The sequence below is a fragment of the Cololabis saira genome, chromosome 18 (assembly GCF_033807715.1).
Source record: "Cololabis saira isolate AMF1-May2022 chromosome 18, fColSai1.1, whole genome shotgun sequence".
Lineage (NCBI taxonomy): Eukaryota > Metazoa > Chordata > Actinopteri > Beloniformes > Belonidae > Cololabis > Cololabis saira.
In genome coordinates, this window is record NC_084604.1 from 24,432,926 (window position 1) to 24,456,439 (window position 23,514).

At 40.1% G+C, this 23,514-nt stretch overlaps 1 protein-coding gene across 2 annotated transcripts in view; it reads right to left on the reverse strand.

Annotated features, from left to right (window-relative positions):
* The window catches only part of fig4a (FIG4 phosphoinositide 5-phosphatase a), a 53,571-nt gene extending 30,594 nt beyond the window's left edge, over nt 1–22,977 (reverse strand). For both annotated transcript variants that reach the window (XM_061746683.1, XM_061746682.1), the window contains exons 1-10: nt 22,799–22,977; nt 22,595–22,703; nt 21,002–21,100; nt 18,072–18,195; nt 15,425–15,581; nt 12,747–12,797; nt 12,094–12,257; nt 11,212–11,340; nt 4,147–4,247; nt 2,944–3,106 (exon numbers count right to left, since the gene is read on the reverse strand). In XM_061746683.1, coding sequence (XP_061602667.1) covers nt 2,944–3,106; nt 4,147–4,247; nt 11,212–11,340; nt 12,094–12,257; nt 12,747–12,797; nt 15,425–15,581; nt 18,072–18,195; nt 21,002–21,100; nt 22,595–22,657 — 1,051 coding nt within the window. In that variant the 5' untranslated portion in view covers nt 22,658–22,703; nt 22,799–22,977. The remainder of the gene's footprint in view (nt 1–2,943; nt 3,107–4,146; nt 4,248–11,211; nt 11,341–12,093; nt 12,258–12,746; nt 12,798–15,424; nt 15,582–18,071; nt 18,196–21,001; nt 21,101–22,594; nt 22,704–22,798) is intronic.
* Between the last annotated feature and the right edge of the window lie 537 nt (nt 22,978–23,514).

Below are 23,514 nucleotides of genomic sequence, written 5' to 3' on the forward strand. Positions count from 1 at the left end.
GCAGTACTGGTCATATTGACAGTTGTCTGAAAGTCAGTGAGCTTCACCGGTCTCAGCCAAGCCACTGAGATTTATCTAAACTGTGCTCAGCACCAGAATCAGATAAATATTACAGTTGTTTACAGTTCAGTTTGTATTCAGCTGCAATTTTATGATCAACTACAACTGGCTTTTTTTCCGCAAACATATACAATCTTAATCTTTTAACAATTTCAAACTCCCTAATTGCTTGAGACAGGTAAATATGGCGTAATAAAAGTAACTACAGGACTAGTAAAGCCTTCGTCATTTCTGCATTAAAAACTGCAAAAAAAAAAAAAGAAAGGTCCTTTGTGTTGCTTTAACAGCAAGGGGTTTCTTTTCCAGAGACGTAAAACGATCATTTAGAATTCTTTTAATTGTTTATACTGAATTCTAAGGTGAAGAACAGCAAATTAGTAGTTTAAGCTGTCAAAGATCACAAAAATGTCCAGATGTAAATGCAGCAGCAGAGACACTGAAAAGAAAAAACGCACGTCAGATGGATTCACCAAGTCGTTTTGAGGTGTTTTAATTTGTGCTTCAGAACAACTACTAAAACCTAGACTGTGTGCAGGGGCGGAGCATTCTTGATGGGCCCTTGTGGCCTAAACATCCCTGTTAAAACATAAATTGCTAAAAAGAAAAAAATGCCACAGATCAGCGCCTCTGACACACAACCACAGCAGCAGCACACGGTCAGAACCATCACATGAGGTTCTAGCACCATGCATTTTGCCAGTCATTGTGTCAAACCTAATTATAAGCCTAATGCAGACTTTAAGATATAAGTATCAAACTGGAGATAAAAATCAAATGACATCCAGTGATGTCTATGGAAGCCCATTTCCACCAGTAAAAGAAAAAAATAAGACAAAATCTTAGCCTTAAAAATAAAAATATCCCCACGGTAAGTCATAATTATGACATAAAAAGTAATATGTCGATGTCGATGTCCCTCTCGATTGAGAGCAAGGAGAGGTTTGAGGCCTCATCCATGCAGCCCGGAGATAGTTTTTAATCATTTCAGCCTGCTGAAACTCAGCATGACTTTCCTGCTTTAAGGCTACTTCTGATGCGACAACTGGGTAAAGGCTGATTTATGCAGCAACACATCCAGCACCATCACTATGAACACGGAGGCCCCGCAAGGATGTGTTTTGAGCCCCCTGCTCTTCACCCTGCTGACCCATGACTGCACAGCGAGACACAACTACAACCTTCTCATTAAGGCTACGGATGAGACGACTGTTGTAGGTCTCATCAGCATCGGGGACGAGACAGACTACAAGAGTGAGATGCAGACACAACAATTTCTCTCTGAATGTGGACAAGACAAAAGAGATTATTATGGACTTCAGGAGAGTTCACACCCAGAATGCTCCTCCCCTCTATCAATGGCGCTGCCGTGGAGAGGGAGAGCAGCATCACTGGCCAAGAAGGCTCAACAACCTCTACTTTGTCTGCAAACTGAGGAAAGCCCGAGCCCCAGCCACCATCATGAGCACCTCCTACAGAGGCCCCATCGATAGCATCCTGCACCTGCATCCCCCCCGGTACGGAGCCACTCTCCAGCGCACAGTGAGAGCAGCTGAAAGGATAATCGATGCCTCTCTCCCATCCCTTCAGGACATTTACAAGACTCGACTCACGTGCAAAGCTCTCTGCATTGCAGGTGATGCCACCCACTCCTCACGCAGCTGCCTCTGTCTGCTGCCACCAGGGAGGAGACTGAAGACTGCAGACCAGGACCAGCAGACTGAGAGATAGCCTCATCCACCAGGCCGTCGGGATACTGAACTCTCTACCTCTGCTGTGCCCCCCCTCAATGCTTTCTATACTTAGCTTTTTTGGGGGGATAAAATCTATCGTCATCAGCCGCTTTCCAGCTCCTATTTATGTCAAACCCATCATCACCAGTAAGACATCACCGTTTCTTGGTGAAATCTGCATCGAGCCTGTCAAATATGCAAATAAGCACTTTTGAATATTATCTGAGCCGTTTCCCATGATCGCCACCTCCCAGTCCTCGCTGTGCAATTATTTTCCACTCAAATTTAAATTCTGCATACAAGAAAATAATCTAAATACAATTTGAAAATTGTTTTTCTTAATATAGTCAGTTGCACAATTGGCAAATACAAAAGAAAAAAAAAGGGGAAAAATATGACTGGGAAGTATATTAATATTCACAGCATAATATCAAAGTACATATACACAGACACACTGTGAAAACAAGATTTGAGCGGGTTTCATAGATGTCCAATGAGGACATTCTGTAAGGATTGATGGGCATCAGGACCACAATACAAGTTAATAATCAAAGGGATTTTAGGGACATGCCGAGTGTATCTCATGCAAGTAAATATCATCTGAGGATGAATAAAAGGGCAAATCAGTCAGAACGGAGATCAACATTTAACACAGACATCACAGACAAACACACACCAGACAGAGAAGCACACACATCAGTCTCCAGTGTCATCATTCTCAGAGCCATCCCCTCCCCTGGCCCCGGTTTTGTGTTTTTATCTTGCTCATAACGAGACTGGAAAGTAAAATACAAAGAAGAAGGGATCATCCTGCCCTCACCCTCTGTTTTTTAAAATGTCTTTCTGAAAGAAATCTCCTTGGTACAGAGCTAATCTGTTATTTCAATTTAGTTTTTCCTATTAGACTATGCCCTTCTCCTGGTGCCAAAAAGGTTATTTCCGATCCTTGGCAGCATAATGTGGAAAGTTCACTCTACCAGTTCTTTATCCTTTCAGTTGTACACGGTAGAATAGCGCTGGACTCCTAAAATATCCAGAAGCCAGAAGGTATACGTTCATCACGTGATGCTGGATGTTTCACCCGTATTTTTTCCCTCATGCCGGAGAATAAAGATAGCAGACTTTTTAATGAAATGTAGAACAGCAGTCTTACATCTTATTGGAGGTTTCGGCATCATCGTGGAAATGTCCTGGGACCAGTACAGCGGCACAGAACCTCGGACCTGCACGTATGAGGAGTAACTTCCAGCTGCGAAAGACATGACTGAAGCATCGTGGACGATCTGTTCGGTCTCAACCTCATTAGCTACATCTCCCTGGAAATAAGAAAAAAGAAAATAGAAATATCTTTTCAGTTGCTGTTCTGTAGTAGCGTGTGGATTTATGTTTATCAGGTCAGAAAGGGAAGATTGAATTTTGTACGTCACTGTGATATTTCCCAAAATGTTCCAGAAGTCTAAACTCTAGAGTTCATTCAGACCCGTTGCAACATATTTGCATATTTCTCTTTCTCAATCTAGATCAACGATCATATGGTTTGAGAAAGTCAGTTCACCATTTTCAAGAGATTATATATTAATTTCTCTTAAATGACAGATGCAGGGTCGAAAATAATAAAGTACAATATATGAGGTTTTAAGATCTATAAGGTTGGGTCATATTTCTAAAAAAATGCTGAAAACTTTTGCAGTTGGTTATAAGTCTCCAGAAAATGTTATACGGTTGTTTCAAAGAGAGATCATGTTTTAGAAGATTTTTAGTCTAAAAAAAATCTCAACTTGCACTTGTAGACACGGCAACTAACACTGTGCACCAAAAACTGTTGGTGCACTATTGGAGGTTTCCAAAAACAGTCTTATTTTTAATACATATCTCTCCCCAGGTTCTCGTACTTGTTTCATTCATTCATTTATGTATAATTAAATCAAAAACTTTTACATCAAGATGTATTCCTTTTTTTATTTTATTTTTTTAATGTTGAACTATTTTCCCATGAAGCCCTAGTTTCTAGCTCAAGAAAAAAAAATTAAAATAGGCTATATATTTCAAGGAGCAATAACTGGAAAGAAATGTTATTTTGCATTTTACATAGTACCACCACTTTTTGGAAAAGGAGGATAAACGTTCACTTTTCTTGTAACAAACTTAGTCAAATTTGTTTTTTAATCAACCAATAAAATAAAACCAGTACAACAGAAAAACTGTATTTGTGCCTAAATCCTGCCTTCTACCAAACACCCACACAGACATTCATGCCCCCCCCCGCAATCAAGCTGAATCATCTCAGTCATCCTGGTAGCCCTCAGTCTTGCCTCCACTCCCTCATTTTTCCCTGTTGCCTTGGCAACTACTGTACCTCACAGTTGGCACCTCTTTTCAGGAAGCGGGTCCCAGCAAATTTGCTGGAACGCCTAGCAATGAGGGTGATGTGCACTGGTCGGCCGTAGATCAGCAGTTCTGCGGTAGGTGGGTAAAGGAACAACAACAATAACAGCAATAATAATAAAAAAAGAAAAAAAAACACAACAGCACATCTGTAAATACATAAAATTGAAAGAAAAAAAAGCAACAGGCTGTCTTAAGTCAAAGTCTTCTTCAAATCCACTGCAGCACAAGATTGTTGCAGGAGATGCTTTTTGCTCACAGCAATAAACCTCTACAATCTTTGAAGGGATTTAAATCATGACTATCGCAACAACCAATTTCCCTTTTTATTAAAGGTATTTTTGAATTGATTTGATCTTCCACCTTTTCCCTAGTGATAGATATTTGCTGGGATGGGATCCAGCATAGCCTGGCCAGTTACAATCCCTCAGGACACAAAAATTCTGTCTTGTGAAATGATTCTGGTACATCAATACAACGCTATATCTTCACACAGTAGTTGTTTGATGTATTAAGGTTTAAGATATCATATATGTGGCCACAAACGTTTGTATTTAACCTTCCTGCCAAACCTTGTTACAACGTACCCACAGGCCCTCACTCATCCATCCATGAATCATCGAATCTCTCCCTTGTATTTTCTGGGCCAACACACTATACTGTAAAGTTCTCCTTAACTTATCAGTCTGGCACGATTTACTGTGAAGCATAAACAAATACAAAAGACCAAACATATGAATGCTGATTAGCTTTTTGGGGAGGGAGGGGGAGGGGCGCACAACACTGAACAGCAACTTACTTTCTGATTCTAATTAAATTTGTGCTCAGGAGACATTTTGGTAAATGACTGAAAACCGAAACCTGAGCCGAGGGCAACGTTTTAGCCTCATAAATCAAAGCATTTCTCTCTGCAACAGTAAATCATGTATGAAAATAATAAATGCTTTAAAAAAAAGATGCTGGGGAAATTATTTATGTGGAGCTAATACACCTTTATGGAGTCAGAAACACTTTAAGAGCAAAGGCAGGCAGTGAATCACTGAATTTAAGTTTTTATAGGATAAGTTGGATTAAACAACGACCATAAAATGTCTGTATGCAAGTGAAGCCTCGGCTTTGTCTTTGATACAAAATAGGAAAAAAAGAGGCTTGTATAATAAAACACACACAAATGCTTACATAATTTGCATTTTTCCTGCAGATAACAGATGGTGAGATTATTCAAAGCAAATACCAGAGTCCACAAACCTGATAACAATTGCTGAATGTAACCTTATTTGTTTTCTCTAAGGCTCTACAAAGTTGCAGCTAGTTTGAATCACATGTTGCTGTTAAGGGGAATCCACGTGCTGCGGTGGCGGTCGAGTGCAGCTCAAACACTGATCAAAAGGCTGAAGGATGAATAGTGTCAACAAAGGAGGAAAAAGAAAAATATATAGCCTTGTCCTCTGGCTCACTTATACCAGTCAATGCTGACAGATGAAAAAAAAATTAAAAAAAAAATGGGGAACTCTGGTTTTTATTAGGGATGCCTCGATACCATTTTTTTCACACCGAGTATGAGTATTTTAATTTGTGTACTTGCCGATACAGAGTACCGAGACGATACTTCTACCACAAAAATAACTAGGTTAAAAATGCAATGAATTGGAAGACAGGATTTATTTGCAACAGAAATTAAACTAACCAGTAAGTGGTATCGGTGCGTGGTATCGGAGAATTTTTGCGAGTACGAGTATATGAGAGCAGTATCGGCCCGATATTGGTATCGGTATCGGGGCATCCCTAGTTTTTAACAAGAACATTTTCAACAAAAAAAAAAAGTTTTTAAACCTTGGCAGAAAGTAGATTGTGCCTGCTGGAATAAAAAAAAAAATTAAAGCTGCAAGCAGCAATGAACGGGCCCTCGCACTCACGTCAACCGCCCCCCATAAGCATATCAGAAATGACACCACCCACGACTTCCTATGTCAAACCCTTCAAAAGTTATAGCAGAAAAAAGGGACGACCAGTCAGAAGAAGGGGCGGGGCTAATTCAGGGCAAAGAAGATCAAGGACTCATTACAGAGTCCCATGACACCACCCACGACTCTCTATGTCAAAACATTCAAAAGTTATAGCAGAAAATAGGGACAACCAATCAGAAAAAGGGACTGGGCTAATTGTCACCAATTATGGTCAAGGACTCAATGCCGAGTCCCATGACACCACCCACGACTCTCTATGTCAAACCTTTCAAAAGTTATGTCAGAAAAAAGTATTCTAGGGGGCACTGTTGAGCCGTGAGGACACGCCCATTAATGCAAACCATGAAAAAAAAAATCTGATCACTCAAATGAACGACGATCATACAGTACAGCTGTATCTCATGGTCCAGAATGTATGATATTATATTAATCTATTATACCATATTATATTACATGTTGTTATTTCATATTAGCGTACCCAGTAATATAGCATATTGTATTATTGCATTGTATGTTGCTTCATTTCATATATTTTTGACTGTATTATATTGTAAAATGATATATCATAGCGATTGCATTATTATATAATTTCAATTTATAACACTAATATACAATTCCTCACACACACACTCCTTCCAAATGTTTCTTTTTTTTCTCCATTATGACAATTGTATGCTGTCATCCGTTATGTTTTTTGTTTTTAAGCTTGTTATGTCTGTTATTCAAATATATTAATACATTCATTAATATGCTATACTGTATTTTGTATTGTGTATATTGTGTGTGTGTGTGTGTGTGTGTGTGTGTGTGTGTGTATACCTGAAGTGTGACTACCTGCAGAACGTATTTTAGCATGAAAGCTTGCATATTTAACGTACATCAAGCATCCTGTATCATAGCTACATGTCTGCCGTTTGTAACAAAGCAAACCGCGTGAAAATCGGTTGAAAATCAAGTGAGTTATAGTTATTTTACTTATGCAGACACCTCCTTCCACAATAGAAGTGAACGCTCTAGAGTTAAAGCGATACCGATCCAAGATGGCGGCCACGCCCGACGTTCTCAGGCAGTCAATGCGGCGCCTCGACCAAGATGGCGGCCGCGCTGAACATCAGCCCCTCCCCCCGCGGGAGCTGCGCGCGCAAACTCCACTCAAATTCAAAAGTTATGGCAGAAAATCGGGACAACCAATCAGAAGAAGGGGAAAGAGAAAAGTAATGTGCGTCGTCACAGGACAGAGACGAACATTTTGATGTAAAAAAAACACAAAAATTGCTGACAAAAATTTTGGCATATCAAGCCAGGCTTGAACTCTCGACCTCTGGCAGCAAAGACCGCAATAATCTGGCTGAGCTAAGTCTCAGCTATTCCTTTCATTTGACCTAGTGGCTTAGGACAGACCAACATAGCGATAGAATGTCTGGAACTTTTTTTTTTCCTAATATTTTAAATATTTGTAAGTTATAAATATTAGTAAAACCCTACTATTTAAATTATTACTTTTTCTGTAACCATTCTGCCAAGGTTGTAACCGGGCTGAGCCGGGAATATTTCTGAAGTCACCACATTACAGGGAGCTGATTGGTCGGGGGGCGGGGCCGTCATCACCCTACTCGCCACTGATTGGTCGGGGGGCGGCGCCGTCATCACCCTACTCGCCACTGATTGGTCGGGGGGCGGGGCCGCCATCACCCTACTCGCCACTGATTGGTCAGGGGGCGGGGCCGGCAGACGTTTGAATCAGGAAGCGGGAGTCAGCGCGAGAGCGACTGGCGGCTCGCGGCAATTTAATTATAAAAAAAGGACAACCAATCAGAAGAAGGGGCGGGGCTAATTCAGGCCAATCAAGGTCAAGGACTCCATAAAGAATCTGATGACACCACCCACGACTCTCTATGTCAAACCATTCAAAAGTTATAGCAGAAAATCGGGACAACCAATCAGAAGAAGGGGCGGGGCTAATTAAGGCCAACGAAGCTTAAGGACTCATTACAGAGTCCCATGACACCACCCACGACTCTCTATGTGAAACCATTCAAAAGTTATGGCAGAGAAAAGTATTCTAGGGGGCGCTGTTGAGCCGTTAGGCCACGCCCATTAATGGAAACCATGAAATATCACATTTATCGCCAGGCCTGGCTTGCATGCAAATTTTGGTGACTTTTGGAGAACTATCAAATATGGACCAATCAGATGAAGAGTGGGTGCGCTTTTTCGCGTCTAGCGTCGCCACGGTAACACTTTTGAAAGAGAAAAGTAATGCGTGGTGTCGCACGATGGAGACGCACATTTTGGTGTATAACACACCTGGGTGCACGTTACGGTTCGGGCTGAATTAACTGCCGAAGGAATGGCATAAATTTCGCCAAAATTACACAATTAATTCAAAATGGCTGACTTCCTGTTCGGTTTCGGCCATGGCTCCAAGAGACTTTTCTTTAAGTTGCGACATGATACAGGTGTGTATCGATTTTCGTGCATGTACGTCAAACCGTATTGTGGGGCTTGAGGCACAAAGTTTTCCGGGGGGCGCTGTTGAGCCATTTTGCCACGCCCATTAATGCAAACCATGAAATATCAAATTTATCGCCAGGCCTGGCTTGCATGCCAAATTTGGTGCCTTTTGGGGAACTATCAAATATGGACCAATCAGATGAAGGGGGGGTGCGCTTGTTGGCGTCTAGCGTCACTACGGTAACACTTTCGAAAGAGAAAAGTAATGCGTGTAGTCGCAGGATGGAGACGCACATTTTGATGTATAACACATCTGGGTTCACGATACGGTTCGGGCTGAATTAACTCTCGAAGGAATGGCATATATTGCTCCAAAATTACGCAATTAATTCAGAATGTTCAAAATGGCCGACTTCCTGTTCGGTTTCGGCCATGGCGCCAAGAGACTTTTCTTTTAGTTGCGACATGATACAGGTGTGTACCGATTTTCGTTCATGTACGTCAAACCGTATTATGGGGCTTGAGGCACAAAGTTTTTTCTGTTGAACCAATCAGATGAAGGGTGGGCGCGCTTTTTGGCGTCTAGCGTCGCCACGGTAACACTTTTGAAAGAGAAAAGTAATGCGTGTTGTCGCAGGATGGAGACGCACATTTTGATGTATAACACACTTGGGGGCACGTTACGGTTCGGGCTGAATTAACTTTCGAAGGAATGGCATAAATTTCGCCAAAATGACACGACTAATTCAAAATGGCCGACATCCTGTTCGGTTTCGGGCATGACCCCAAGAGACTTTTGTTTAAGTTGTCCCATGATACAGGTGTGTACCGATTTTCGTGCATGTACGTCAAACCGTATCGTGGGGCTTGAGGCACAAAGTTTTCAAGGGGGCGCTGTTGAGCCATTTTGCCACGCCCATTAATGCAAACCTTTAAATATCAAATTTTTCGCCAGGCCTGACTAGGGTGCAAAATTTGGTGACTTTTTGGGCATGTTAAGGGGGGCAAAAAGGCCTTCACTTTGTCAGGAAAATAATAATAATAATAATTAAAGCTGCAAGCAGCGATGAACGGGCCCTCGCACTCACGGCCACCGCCCCCCATAAGCATATCAGAAATGACACCACCCACGACTTCCTATGTCAAACCATTCAAAAGTTATAGCAGAAAAAAGGGACAACCAATCAGAAGAAGGGGCGGGGCTAATTAAGGCCAACGAAGCTCAAGGACTCATTACAGAGTCCCATGACACCACCCACGACTCTCTATGTCAAAACATTCAAATGTTATAGCAGGAAATAGGGACAACCAATCAGAAGAAGGAGCGGGGCTAATTTTCACCAATTATGGTCAAGGACTCTATACCGAGTCCCATGACACCACCCACGACTCTTTATGTCAAACCATTCAAAAGTTATGGCAGAAAAAAGTATTCTAGGGGGCGCTGTTGAGCCGCTAGGCCACGCCCATTAATGCAAACCATGAAATATCAAATTTATCGCCAAGCCTGGCTTGCATGTAAAATTTGGTGACTTTTGGAGAACTATCAAATATGGACCAATCAGATGAAGGGGACGCGCACTTTTTCGCGTCTAGCGTCGCCATGGTAACACTTTTGAAAGAGAAAAGTAATGCGCGTAGTCGCAGGATAGAGACGCACATTTTGATGTATAACACACCTGGGTGCACGTTACGGTTCGGGCCGTATTAATTCTCGAAGGAATGGCTCATATTGCTCCAAAATTACACGATTAATTCAGAATGTTTAAAATGGCCGACTTCCTGTTCGTTTTCGGCCATGGCGCCATGAGACTTTTCTTTAAGTTGCCAAATGATACAGGTGTGTACCGATTTTCATTCATGTACGTCACACCGTATTCTGGGGCTTGAGGCGCAAAGTTTTTTCGGTCTGAACCAACCAGATGAAGGGTGGGCGCGCTTTTTGGCGTCTAGCGTCGCCACGGTAATGCTTTTGAAAGAGAAAAGTAATGCGTGTTGTCGCAGGATGTAGACGCACATTTTGATGTATAACACACCTGGGTGCACGTTACGGTTCGGGCCGTATTAACTGCCGAAGGAATGGCATAAATTGCGCCAAAGTGACACGATTAATTCAAAATGGCTGACTTCCTGTTCGGTTTCGGCCATGTCGCCAAGAGACTTTTCTTTAAGTTGTGTTCTGATACAGGTGTGTAGTGATTTTCGTGCATGTACGTCAAACCGTATCGTGGGGCTTGAGGCACAAAGTTTTCAAGGGGGCGCTGTTGAGCCATTTTGCCACGCCCATTAATGTAAACCATTAAATATCAAATTTTTCGCCAGGCCTGACTTGCATGCAAAATTTGGTGACTTTTTGGGCACGTTTAGGGGGGCAAAAAGGCCGTCCTTTCGTCAGAAGAAAAAGAAAAAGAAAAAGAAAAAGAAAAAGAAAAAAAATTCCTACAGATACAATAGGGCCTTCGCACTGAAGGTGCTCGGGCCCTAATAATAATAATAATAATAAAAATTCCTGCAAATACAATAGGGCCTTCGCACTGCAAGTGCTCGGGCCCTAACTAATGAACAAAAGCAAAAGTGACGCATTCCCACCAACACAGACGCTGCTTAAAGGATACTGGACTGGCCACAAAAGCCATGGATTATATACATGAGCCAGTCAGGATGCACTATGTCCTTGACTCGCTCCAGGAGCTTCCCGTTCCACACGTACTTGTAGTACGGCTCGTTGTGGAGGCCGTAAACCACTGCGGGGAAAGAACAGATGCACTCAGAAAAGTCTGGATGATTTCACTGAACCAGGATTTGTCCAAATGATCATTCGGCAACTTCAAATGATAAAAGAAAGAGTGAATGTCAATCCTACTCAGAATCTAGTTGATAAAGTTATTTTTCTGTGTATTAATGAAGGTAAATGAAGCTACTTTTAGACTAATAATTATGAGTGAATTTAACAAGATGAAGACAAATCTAAGGACAGAACAGAATAGTAGGAGGTGCTGAGTTTATGGTTTTATGGCTCTAACACCTCCAGTTGAGCAAATTATATCTAAAGCCTTGGCAGCCCTAACTAAAAGCAAAGATAAAGTTAAATGTCTTTTCTTTTATCTAGCTGTATCTTTTTCACCTAAATATCAAATATTAAGCTGTAAGAACATTCCTATAAAATGTTGAATGATAGATTATTGATGTTCCGTTTTGATGATCTGTCTTGTACAAGAAATGTGAGGCCAACTTTTCCTTCACTGTCACGTCTACTGAAGTCATTGCACTGTGAAATACCCTTTGTGAGTCTACTGATCTTAAAAAAAAAAAAAAAGCCTGTTGATGCAGTTTTAGCTTCATCTTTCTTCTCATCCATCTAATTGCCATTTCCTCCCTCTGCTGTGCTGCTCATCTTGCATGTGGCAGCCAACATGACCTGAATTCCCCCTCCAGCCTTCGCCAGCCAATAGATTCTACAGAAGAAGCCAAGGTCACGCTGATTAACCTCTACTCACCTTGTGTCGGCAAGCCCTCATCTTCAAAGATGTCAAAGCTGTCTTGCTTGCTCTGCATGTGCACCTCTTCCTCATTGGATGGAGCTGGTGACGACCATAGTTCATAAGGTCTCTGCAGCAATGTCAGGTTGTACTGCAGTGAGTGGCTCAGGTCATAGCTGTAGCTGCAGGGCACAAAAGCAATGTCAAAAGACACAAGAACAAGCTGTCCTGCCCACAATGCACATGCAATCTTGTACCGCCACAGAAATTACTACCCACGGCCAAGTACAATAAGGGTCGACAAATGTATTTTATGATCAGAAAAGGGTTGATGCGTCATCATAAAGTGCTTTTGTCAGACTCAATGAGCGTGATGAAAAATGATTAGCAAAATGAGACCTACAACATATTTTTTTTTTACAATAATCTTTTTATAAATCAAAAGCTCTTTATTAATTGTCATGGAGATATTCAGACATTCAACAATGTTCTGTGAGTGAGCAAATGGAGCTATAATGCAGCCTCCTTCATCGAGGTAAAAATCCAATTAAGCAGCTTTTTAAAGATTCCCAACACAAGGCTATCTCTTAGTTTATTACTGTATGTATAAATGATTAAGAATTCACAATCTGCTTCAGTTGCAGAGAAAATGGAGTGAAAATATGTCTTACCTGAAATAGAAGTTACTGGAAAGGTCCACATTCTGGAAAATCCGCACATATCTGTAAGACGAAAACACAATTAGTAAGACCATTTGATATGAGAGACAGAGGTTCAGCCAATTATAGAACTATATCCAATCTCCCCGTGTTTTGAAAAAATGCATGTTGCACATGTACATAGAAAGGCTTTGTTTGAAGAGTTCCAGTCAAGATTCAAATCATATGATAGTACAGAAACAACTCTGGTGAAAGTCAACAAAGATCTCTCTGTGGCCTCAGACAGTGGACTTGTCTTGTTAGATCTCAGTGGGGCGTTTTACACAGTTGATGACAACATTCTATCACAATCACAGGAGAAGTCCTCCTCAGACACCACAGTTGGTCATGGTGTCCCACAGGTTCTGTACATGCACTGTGAATATCACTCTTTTCATTAAATGCATGGCATAAATGCTCATTGCTATGCAGATGATACTCAGGTATACCTATCTTAAGAAGCCAGATGAGACCTGTAAACTAGAGACTAGTAAAGTCACCAAACGTCAAGTCTGAGTCCAGTCTCAATTCCCCACTGTTCAACTCTGGGTCAAGTACAGGTCAGTAAAGAGAAATCCAAGTTGAGTACAAATCAAGTCCACTATTGATCCAAGTACAATCCAAAATGGAGAGCAGTCAGCTTCTTTTTTTTAAGCAGGTGCAGCTTTTAAAAACACTTTTTGAGAATATCCTATCCTTTCCGACAGACTTAATAAAAACTACCCAACAAGACTTGGTTCTTCTAGATCTAATTATGTGACGACAAAAACAAATGTTAAGCATTTTCTGGATGATGCAACATCTGCTGATATGTGAACAAACATCAACAAAGTATTAGGCGCTGCTATCTTACTAATCGTCCACCTGGCAGTAAATGGCGGTAGAAATGTCTGGTGTGCTTTGTGGGGGACAGGCCACTGGCACTCACTGTCTGTTTCAAGTTTACAGAGCCTGGGATGGGCAGCTAGAGGATGTTTCCTCCTGAATATTCAGCTTTAAAACATAATTGGAATATAATTGCTTACCCTACCTTTAAAGTTTTCCTCATAAAACAGACAGCTTCTAGATGTTGCAGTGCACCCCTTTATTCTTCAAATTTTACCAATTTAAAACTGTAAGTGTAAATTAATTTAAATGCAGGCAGAAGTTGAAAGTATTTGCTGTAAGGACATTACCAAGAGAAAAGTAGCGCGTAAAATGTTCTTCCACCTTCTCTAAACAAATGAGCGTAAACGTTGCTACATACTCCACAAGAACAGACAAATTTGTTCTTTTTCTTGAGTTGGCAAGAACAAGAAAAAAAGTCATTCTGGCTAGGACATTTCATACTTCACAAGAAACTCAAGTGTTACACTCCTGGAAGGTTTCACAGGGGCCTCTCACTGCAGCACATGTATAGGGTTGCCAGATATCGGGAGAAAAATAAGTGATAGTCATTTGAACGATGAAAACAATAGTTAAAAGAGTAGGGATCAGTAAAAATCAATGCAGTTTCAAACATAACTGCAAGAGTGAAGATGCATCACTGCGACATATCAGGGAGGGGCAGGCGGAAGTCAGTGAGAATATAATTTTTCCCACTCAGAGAAAGACAGTATTCAATGTCAGGTTTTATTTAAAAGGGAAGAGGTGTGGTGTGTATATATTGTGTATACAGTAGATACAGTACAGCGCGTGAGATTCAAATGCCCTGACACAATGAGCCGCCTCATGCTGCAGTAATTTGTGTACGTTTCCCACTTGCATTTCGAGCGAGGTCACAACGGGTGAATACCAAGCAAAGAGATTCTATGTAGGATAAAAGAGAGGCAGCAAACAGGTCCAAGCTCAAAACAAGCCACACGTCTGAAGAACAAAAACACGTAACCTGCGACTTCTGATATTTTAAAGTGACCTCACCAAAAAAAAACAGGGCCAAAGTTCTTTATAATTACTAATATTGGGAGCCATCGCAATAGAAACAACGGCAGCGCAGTGACAAAGGCGAAGATGACAGATTATGAGTTGATCAAGGATGAAGAAAGAGGATGAAGATCTGTTACTTCTTCACAGTTACTGAGGAGGCAGAAGAAGAAAAAAAAGAGTTGTGGCACCAACTTCAGCACCAGGTGAAGAGCAGGGATGAGGATGTTTCTGCATTAACCACACATACTTCACACTTCTGACCAATCACACAGTAGTTTTTTGCACACTGATTGATAAAGAACTCCTGCTCAGATAAAGTGTTGAGAACCAGTTGCGAGAACTCCCAAACCAGGGCTGGGAGTAAGAAGACATTTCTCTGTTCTTGCAGATACCCATGTGTTCCAGTGGAGGTGTATATGACACATTAATGTATTGCTTCATACAGTGGCTTTAAAGAAACATATCACCTATAGCAGTTTGGCTCTGAGGACTAGCTGTACCTGGATCATACAAAGAAATCCATAAAAAGCTGATATCAGCAAAGCATAGAGGATGGCAAGATAATTGGCCACATTTCATATCAAAATCCAACAATCTAACATCAAATATGTATAAAAAATAAGAATAACATTAATATGTCTCCTTTAATACAGAGTACATACCAATGTACTACATGACAAATTCACGCACATGGGATATGGTACATTAAAAGGGGTAGGGGTGTTAGGAAGAGAGTTCTGTAATACCTTGCTTCATCAGGGTGTGTAACTCTGACAGAGTCATTAGGGATGTAGATCATGGTTGTGTCTTCAATTTTGTAGATGGAGTGTCCACCAATGTCAGCCATCCTTCTGCGCTTGGTTATCAGAACAATGTAGTAGCCCTCGAGAAAACGTACAAACCCTGTCAAAAATGAACAAATAAAACCTTCACCGACTGAATAAGAGAAATCAAGTCACCACTGACATAATCTGAAATCCATTATGAGATGAACATGAGTTGGGGAAAAAAACAGTTTATTTGTAGGTTAATAACTCTGTTGACTCAATTCAGCGCAGACACAACAAACCAGTAAATCCCTCCATTTGCAGCTCAATCATAAGGCTCTCTGAGTCATTTTTCCTAATATCATCTATGTTTCTAAACCAATTATGGTTACATCATTAAAACCTGACCCAGACAGCATCATGTAACATGGTTAATCATTTGCTGGAGTTTCTTATCTGTGACATGCGTAACAGGGAAAATGTATGCATATTTTTAGCATTTCTCTTCAAAGCCAAAAAAGCATCATAAAAAGATTAGTCACCTTTGAAAAAGTCTTTCTTTAAGCTCGTATTTTACTAGTCATCTACATTAAGTAATTACAATTTCAAATTATTTTATTGACTTGCATATAGGAACTAAGGTGTCCCAAAAACTTTTGATAAGTTATCATTAGTTCACAGCCTTGAATTTTAGCAAAACCACATTGCCAAAGATTACTTGTTATGTTGATAACTTCTCGGCCCACTTTGGGTTTTTTTTCTAGAAAAGATGGGTCAGACTGACAAAAGTACTGAACAAACGTGAATAAAAATATACTTAGAATAATTGTAGCCATTATATTCTGTAATAAGAAAGGTGGCAGGCAAAATGTCGTTCAAGAGACACTGTTCTCTATATGGCGACACCACTCTGATTTCTTGTGGCTTGTGAACAAGGGCGGAACTAGGAAAGAAGCAATTTAATTTTTATAAGCTCATGTCAAAGTCTGAATCTGTCTGTGTCAGTTTGACCAATTTATCCGCAGCCTCAAGATTATGCTGGATTCAATCTTTAAAAGGACATTATTACACTATGGCACCCCATTTAAACTTAGAGGAAGATATTTTACAGCATTTTTATTGTGACATTTCCAGTTAAGAACTGGTGAAGCAACCAGCTTTTTCAGTGCTTTTGAGCACTGATCATACATCTATGACTACATATAATATAAACCATCGGCAGAGGCTAATCATGTGATCAGTTACACAACCTCCCATGAAACACAGCTTTGTCTTTCAAATATGAGAGACACAGAAACAGAACGAAGTTTACTCGAGAAAATGAGAGCAACGCATGTTCAATGAACTGAATGAAAAGATAAAAGATGCTGGAACAGCTCAAAAAAAAAAGAAAAAAACTCTAAATTGCAAAAAACCAGGTTTGTAGGCCAAGATGCAGGGAAAGAGGAAATAAACTTTATTATCTGACATCCTTTTCACAGCAATTTGTTCTCACTTTTAAATCAGACTGAATAACGAAGTGTTTTGTGTTAAAATATAACCCCAAATAAGAAAAAAGTTGGCACAGAACAAAAAATTAATAAATAATTGTATATAGTTTAATTGTTAATATACAGTACATCTATTCTTTTTTCCCCAATTTAAGGTGTGTGATAAATTACAAAAAACCTACATACAAGGAAATGTAAAGCTAGTAAAGAGGGGAACGTTTAAAAAAGAAATAGTAATGTTATTTCAAACAGGTGATTCTAAATCGATAATTTTGTATAAAAGTGACATCCAAAAAGGGTTTTGAGAAGCAAAAGTGGGATACAGATCTCCACCTGCAACACCTGTACATTTGTTAATAACTGAATATCAAGGAAGCCTAAGCTGAAACACATGGGCAGGAAATTACTTTGCAAAACCTCTGTCAAGCTCTACAAAGTTGAGCTACATTCACAATTGCCACTTTAAAACTCTTTTTCTTCCAGCTTCCCCTTTAGGGGCTGCCATGGCGGACTGGTCCATTTACATCTTACTGGCTTCTCCATCTTCCTTCTTCAAACCATACTGTCCCTTTTTCACCACATCCAGAAATGGTCTCATTTCTCCTTTTTCTACCTCCGTTTCTGTGAATGACTGCTCTAAGGAAGCCGTGGCTGTGAACTGTCCACTTCATTTAGCTTTTAATGGCAGTAGAATGTAGATTGGTACACAGTTAAGATGCTGGTATTTATAGGCATAGAAAGTTAAATTTACCTTGGTCCATCTGTTGGGACCTCGTCCACTTAACTGGAATGATGTTTTTGTGTCTGACCAGAGGCTTAAAATATAAATGATCAAAATATCAAAGCCATTATATTTTTCTCACTTTTCAATTCAAGTCGTTTAGTTCCCAAACAAAAGTTTACACTCTTCACAATCTAGTGAAAGTCTTTGGGTTGATTTAACTCCTGAATATTCCTGTCTAAAGAACTGCATCATGCTGCCAGGTCTTCTTTTAATTTCATGTTTTTCTAATGCCTGCACGTAAAATGCAAAACTGGGCAAATATGTACAGATATAGAGGTAATGCTTTGGAGATGAGCCACTTGTTCACATCTCTGCACACTTCAGAGGCGGTGCGAGGAGGAAGTGCACTCACCCACAATACCAACAGCTGACACAGCCCTGGACAGGCCGGAGGAACCCTTTTGGCCAATCTTGGTACGGTTCCCCAGGTCCAGACGGCCCAGCAACTCCCGTACTTCAAGCTGATTATACACATGCTACAGAGAGAAAACACAATGTACAGCATTTCTGACATTTCTTTTTTTTTTCCTCTAGACATATCTACGGAGCCTGTAAGAGCTCAAGTGAAGAGGGGGGTGGGGTGGGGGGGGGGGGTGGATCACCAGCAGCTTGTGATCAAGACTGTTGTAACCAAAACTTCATGTGAATCTGTGTTTCCCTGCATGTTGAAGCAGGGAAACATCTGAAACGTGCCAGACACGGACCCTCGGGGCCCTGAGATGAGCAGCCCCGCCCGACAGGACTGATTGTCACCTGATCAGATCACGGTTTAATGATATTTGATTGTCAGTATTGCTGTGTTCAAGGGATTAATTTGGTCGATGGGTTAAAACTCCAATAATATTACCACTGTGTTTTCACAGGTCAGTGTTTGGCAATCATCTCCTGCAGCGCAGTGATTTCCCTTCATGTCATCTAACTGTGTGTTTGTTTCTTTCTTTCTTTCAGCACAGATTTGCTTAGTTTTTTTCAAGATTGGGAAAATCTCTCTCGTGTGCACGTTTTATCAACTCGTGAGCACGTTATATTAACTCGTGCACACAAGTTAATAGAACGTGCTCACGAGTTAATAGAACGTGCACACGAGTTGATAGAACGTGCACACGAGTTAATTAAATGTGCTCACGTTTTATTAAAAATATATTGCATGATCCTTCACAGGCTCCGTACATATCCAAGTTAAAGTGAGGTAACTTTGGGCCGAGATTCTCAGCTTTAATTTAATGTCAAATTAATATGAATAGAATGTTGGGTCTTAATGTCATATGTTCAGTCAAAATTTTTCTGAGGGGCCCCTCTTAGGTTTATAAGAACATTTTGGCAGGTTTTCAGGGTTTTTTACGTAAGACGCAGCGAAAGTGGCAAGTAGAGGCGGGGCCCCTTAAGAGGGTTATCAGCTGGCCGGCCGGCGACCACTGTCATTGCAAATTGTCCTCATTGTCCCTCTGTTGCCATTCAAAGTTGGTCGACCCTTGGGGTCCCCCTTCTGGTATTGCTTTCAGCAACCAGTGCCTCTTTTAGAGCACGCTTTGAATAATTGCCCATCTACACTATGAAACATACAATGGACTTTTTTGCCTTTGGGCTGAATAAGAGCATTCAATATATTTCTTTACATTTACGAAGTCATCTAAATGCTTCTGTCTTCTGTCACATCATTGATAAACACTGGAGAACCACATACTGTACATGGGAGACATGCATGTCCTTCTATATCTTGGATGCAGAGGCCTTTAAAGCATTTGCCATACTTGACTCACCTTGTTATTTTCTTACAGGTAAAGTCTAATCTGGCCTTTTGTTTTCTTGAAGTTTATGGATGGTTTGCACTTTGTTGTGGACTGTATTTTCTTTTGTGAAATGTTCTCTTTACAGTAAACTTCAATAAAGTTAAATACTTGCTTGAGCGTATTCTTCACATGGCTGGATGTTCTGATGGATTTTCTTTTGCTTTACCATAAAAACGATCCTGTGATCATCCACCCGTGTTTTGTTCTGTGAACGTCCAGGCCTTTTTACACCTTTACGCATCATTTACTTCTCAGAAAGCTCCAAACTGATGATTTAACTGTTAAACATATAGCCACCTCTTTGATGGATTGATGGATAAACTATCCAGGGACATGTGAGCTCTTAAGTAACATGTTTCCACATAATTAAAAAAACAAACAAACTGTAAATCCAAAACCCTTCCGCTACGTTAACGTAAAGGTTAAGGTTACCACTTTAAACCCAAAGTCATTGAATGCAGGTAACTTCAACATGCACTGGACAAAAATGTATATTTATTAATATTTATAATATGTTTCTCATATTATGTTGTTCTTTTTAAAAGACAGACAAAATGGAGCTTAAACGATTAGATGCCACTGATGGTTGTGACAACTCTGACTTATAGCTTATTTTACAGCAAGCAACTTTTCTCAAATATAGCACTTGTCTGTCCAATAATAGGGGAATAAATAAATGACTGGCTACCGTTTAGTCAATAGCCAAAAATTTCCTACCAGATGATTTACACTGATCCTCAATGAGGCAATTATTAATAAAATAGGTTGACTGCTACCCAAATTGTTTTCAAATACTGTGCTCATTTTTATTGCACACTGGTACAAAAGACCACTAAATGAATTAAACAACACATTTTAGTCTAGGCTCATGCATGCCAAAAATGCAGTCATGTATCTTGTAGACAATGCTACAGTATTTATGCGTTTTAGGTATAGTTTTTTCTTTTGTATTTTGAAAAGGGTTTTTCACAAGATGCAGCACCTCACTGTAGCATTTTCATCTTTCTGTATAACTTTATTAGCCCTCTCCTTTTGTATGTTTCTCAGTTCTTTGAATGTGAGGGAAAAAACTTAAAGATGAGGGAATTTTTTTCCTTCTGAATTTCTCAAGAATTCAGACAATGTTTTGAAAAAAAAAAACAATTATAGTGAAACTGGAGGGGGGGGGGGGGGTCCAGTTTCCCGAGGCCAGTGTAATAATATTGAGATTGAGATTGAGATAGAGTGAGATTGTGAGGTGATGGATCTTTAGTTATGGATGCTTCGTGATAACAAACATCATTCTAATAATCTCCTGCGACGTGAACAACAAATCACCTTCCAGCAGTTCATTCATTCTGGTAATGAGCAGTGCAATAAGAAAAGGGGGTGAACTCATCAACAATACACTTGGGACAAACCGAGTGACTGAACAATTTTCCCTCAGGCACGCTGCACTGTGTTACATAAGCATACACAATGGCACTGTACTGGAGGAAAACCTGCCACTTACCTTATCATCAATTATGACGAGGTCCTTGGGCTCAGTGCGGTCAATCTTTAGGACTCGGTGTTTGGTCTGTGCTTGATTGCTCCCCACCAAAAAATATCTCTGAAAAGAAAGATATAATCATGAATGCACTATGAGACATGATGAATATGGTGCAGACACAGCCCTCTAAGCAAGGGTGTCCAAAGTCGGTCCTCGAGGGCCGGTGTCCTGCATGTTTTAGTTGTTTCCCTGCATCGACGCATCTGATTCTAATTAACGGTCGTCACCACCTTGTCATCAAAGTCTGGATAGTTCTGTTGATGACCAAGCTCCTTGTATCACGGTTTGATAAAAAAAAGGGACACATTTAAAACATGCAGAGCACCGGCCCTCGAGGACAGACTTTGGACACCCCTGCTCTAAAAGGTCACTACATATTTCTACATTACAATTTCTAAAGTTGTGTTTAAACCTTTTTGATGCATTAGGAAAAATGTTTCTCTCTGTATTCAGCAAATCCTTTGACCACAATGCTATGCTTTAATATATTCCTCATTGAGAGTTGTATCCATCTCCCATGCCTCTTCCTTTCAAGTCATTACTTTTCTTCATACTGGGCAGCAAAAATGGACCAAGATTTTCAGTCCTCTAAAGAGTGTTAAATTGGAACATCATGTATCAGTACATTTTGCAACCATTAGTGTCATTTTGTCCTGTTCCACACTTCCCAGTATGTTACAGAGCCTTTTTCTTTTCCGCAATAGCTACACACTCTGCAAATCCACTCCCAAGTGAAATGGTCTGGCAGAGACTCTGTAATGCTAACTAAACTCCAGCAAGACTTATTCTACTGTACTTTCTAGATGTTTCAGTCACCTCTTTTAAATCGTGCCCTTCATTTCAATAATAGTTTTTTTTTAAAGCTTGCTTTACTCAGTTTACTAACATTGTGAAAAATTGCATGAAGCAAATGCATGAAGCAGGACTGATGAGGACTCATATCTGCTTATCTGAATTTCAACCTGTTTATTTCAAATTGAAGGGGGGGGTTCATGTCAGCAAAAACTAACTTTTCCTGGCACTGTACTTTATCATAAGCAAGCTTTTACTGCCATCCAGTGTTTGCTGGAAAAAATGTGCTCACAATCCTGTCGTAACAGTTACCCTTAGTTCTCCATAATACACTTGATTTTATTTTATTATTATTTTAATGTGAAATCTATAGATCGAGTGTGGTTTACAGTAATATGATTAGAAAAACAATCTAATACATCTAATAAAACGTGGCCGCCGTCTACATGATGCAGTAAGTAGGCATGACAGTTCAATCATCCAACCATCTATTTTAATTACAAACATAAGTAGGAGCTTTCAACGGGCACACACTTCAATTTTCAAGTCATTTGGGCAAAAAAAGTTTGGAAAAATCCTTTTTATTTTATCTTGCCTTGCTCTCTTAATAGATCCTTTTTTGTTTCATGCAAGTAACAAGACTGAGCCAGCAAGCAGCAGGAAATCTGGTCTCACCACGACAGAAATGTAATGTTAACAACAGAAAGCTGAGTGGATATTCCGGGAGACATGACGACGATATAAAGATCATATAAGACTTACAGCTCTGGTTTCATACAAAACCATCCTCTGGATCCCACTGATGACAGCCGCTGTCTGAGGCATCTTTGATTTTTCAATTGGTCTCAATGTAGACGAGACAACGCAAAGACTGCAAAGCGAATTCAAAAATAACATTATACAACTCAAATACGATGTGTTGATACTTGTCTTAGTCTTGGGTGTAACCTAACATCCAAAACTTACCATTAAATTAGACAGTTCGCTGTTTAAACTCCAGATCGCCGCGACTGGTGATAATTCGCATCTCCTCCAACAGTTAAATAACCATTTTGAACACTTTGGCCAGCAGTTAAATGAAATGTGTCTATGTATTTCGGTTAGCATGCAGGAAGATGCAACGTGAATTTGTTTAAGTCAGGTGACTGTCATGAACGACTGATCAGCTGATACGGTGGCTCGGAGAGTCAAATTGCTCGCCGTCATGAAAACGCGATAAATAAATTGGTCGATCTTTAATCTTTTCTTGAGTGTTCTTTTACTCTAGAGCTTACTTGGGTATTTAAAAGTGTTCAGTAATCAAGAAATAAACAATTTTCAAATGTTTTATCTCTAAAGGTTAGTCATAGTATGAATTACTTACATGTTGCCGGTGTTCTGCCAATTTCTGCTGCTTTTGGGATTTGGCACGGACCTAGGGTTGCCACCTTTAAGAAATAGAAATAAGGGACGCCCTGATTTCAGCAAAAAAGCCACAAAAAAAAGCCACAAAACGTCTAAACTGCATAGAAATGTTTATTTTATATGGAAAAACAAAATGCTTTGATGTAAAGTTTAAAGTGCTTTAATAGCATTGAACTTGCATGACTGACAGCCAACTATATAGCAACTGAAATAGCCTCCTATGCTATATATGTCCACATCAGCCAGGTGAAGAATATGGTGTAAAAGTGAATTTATTT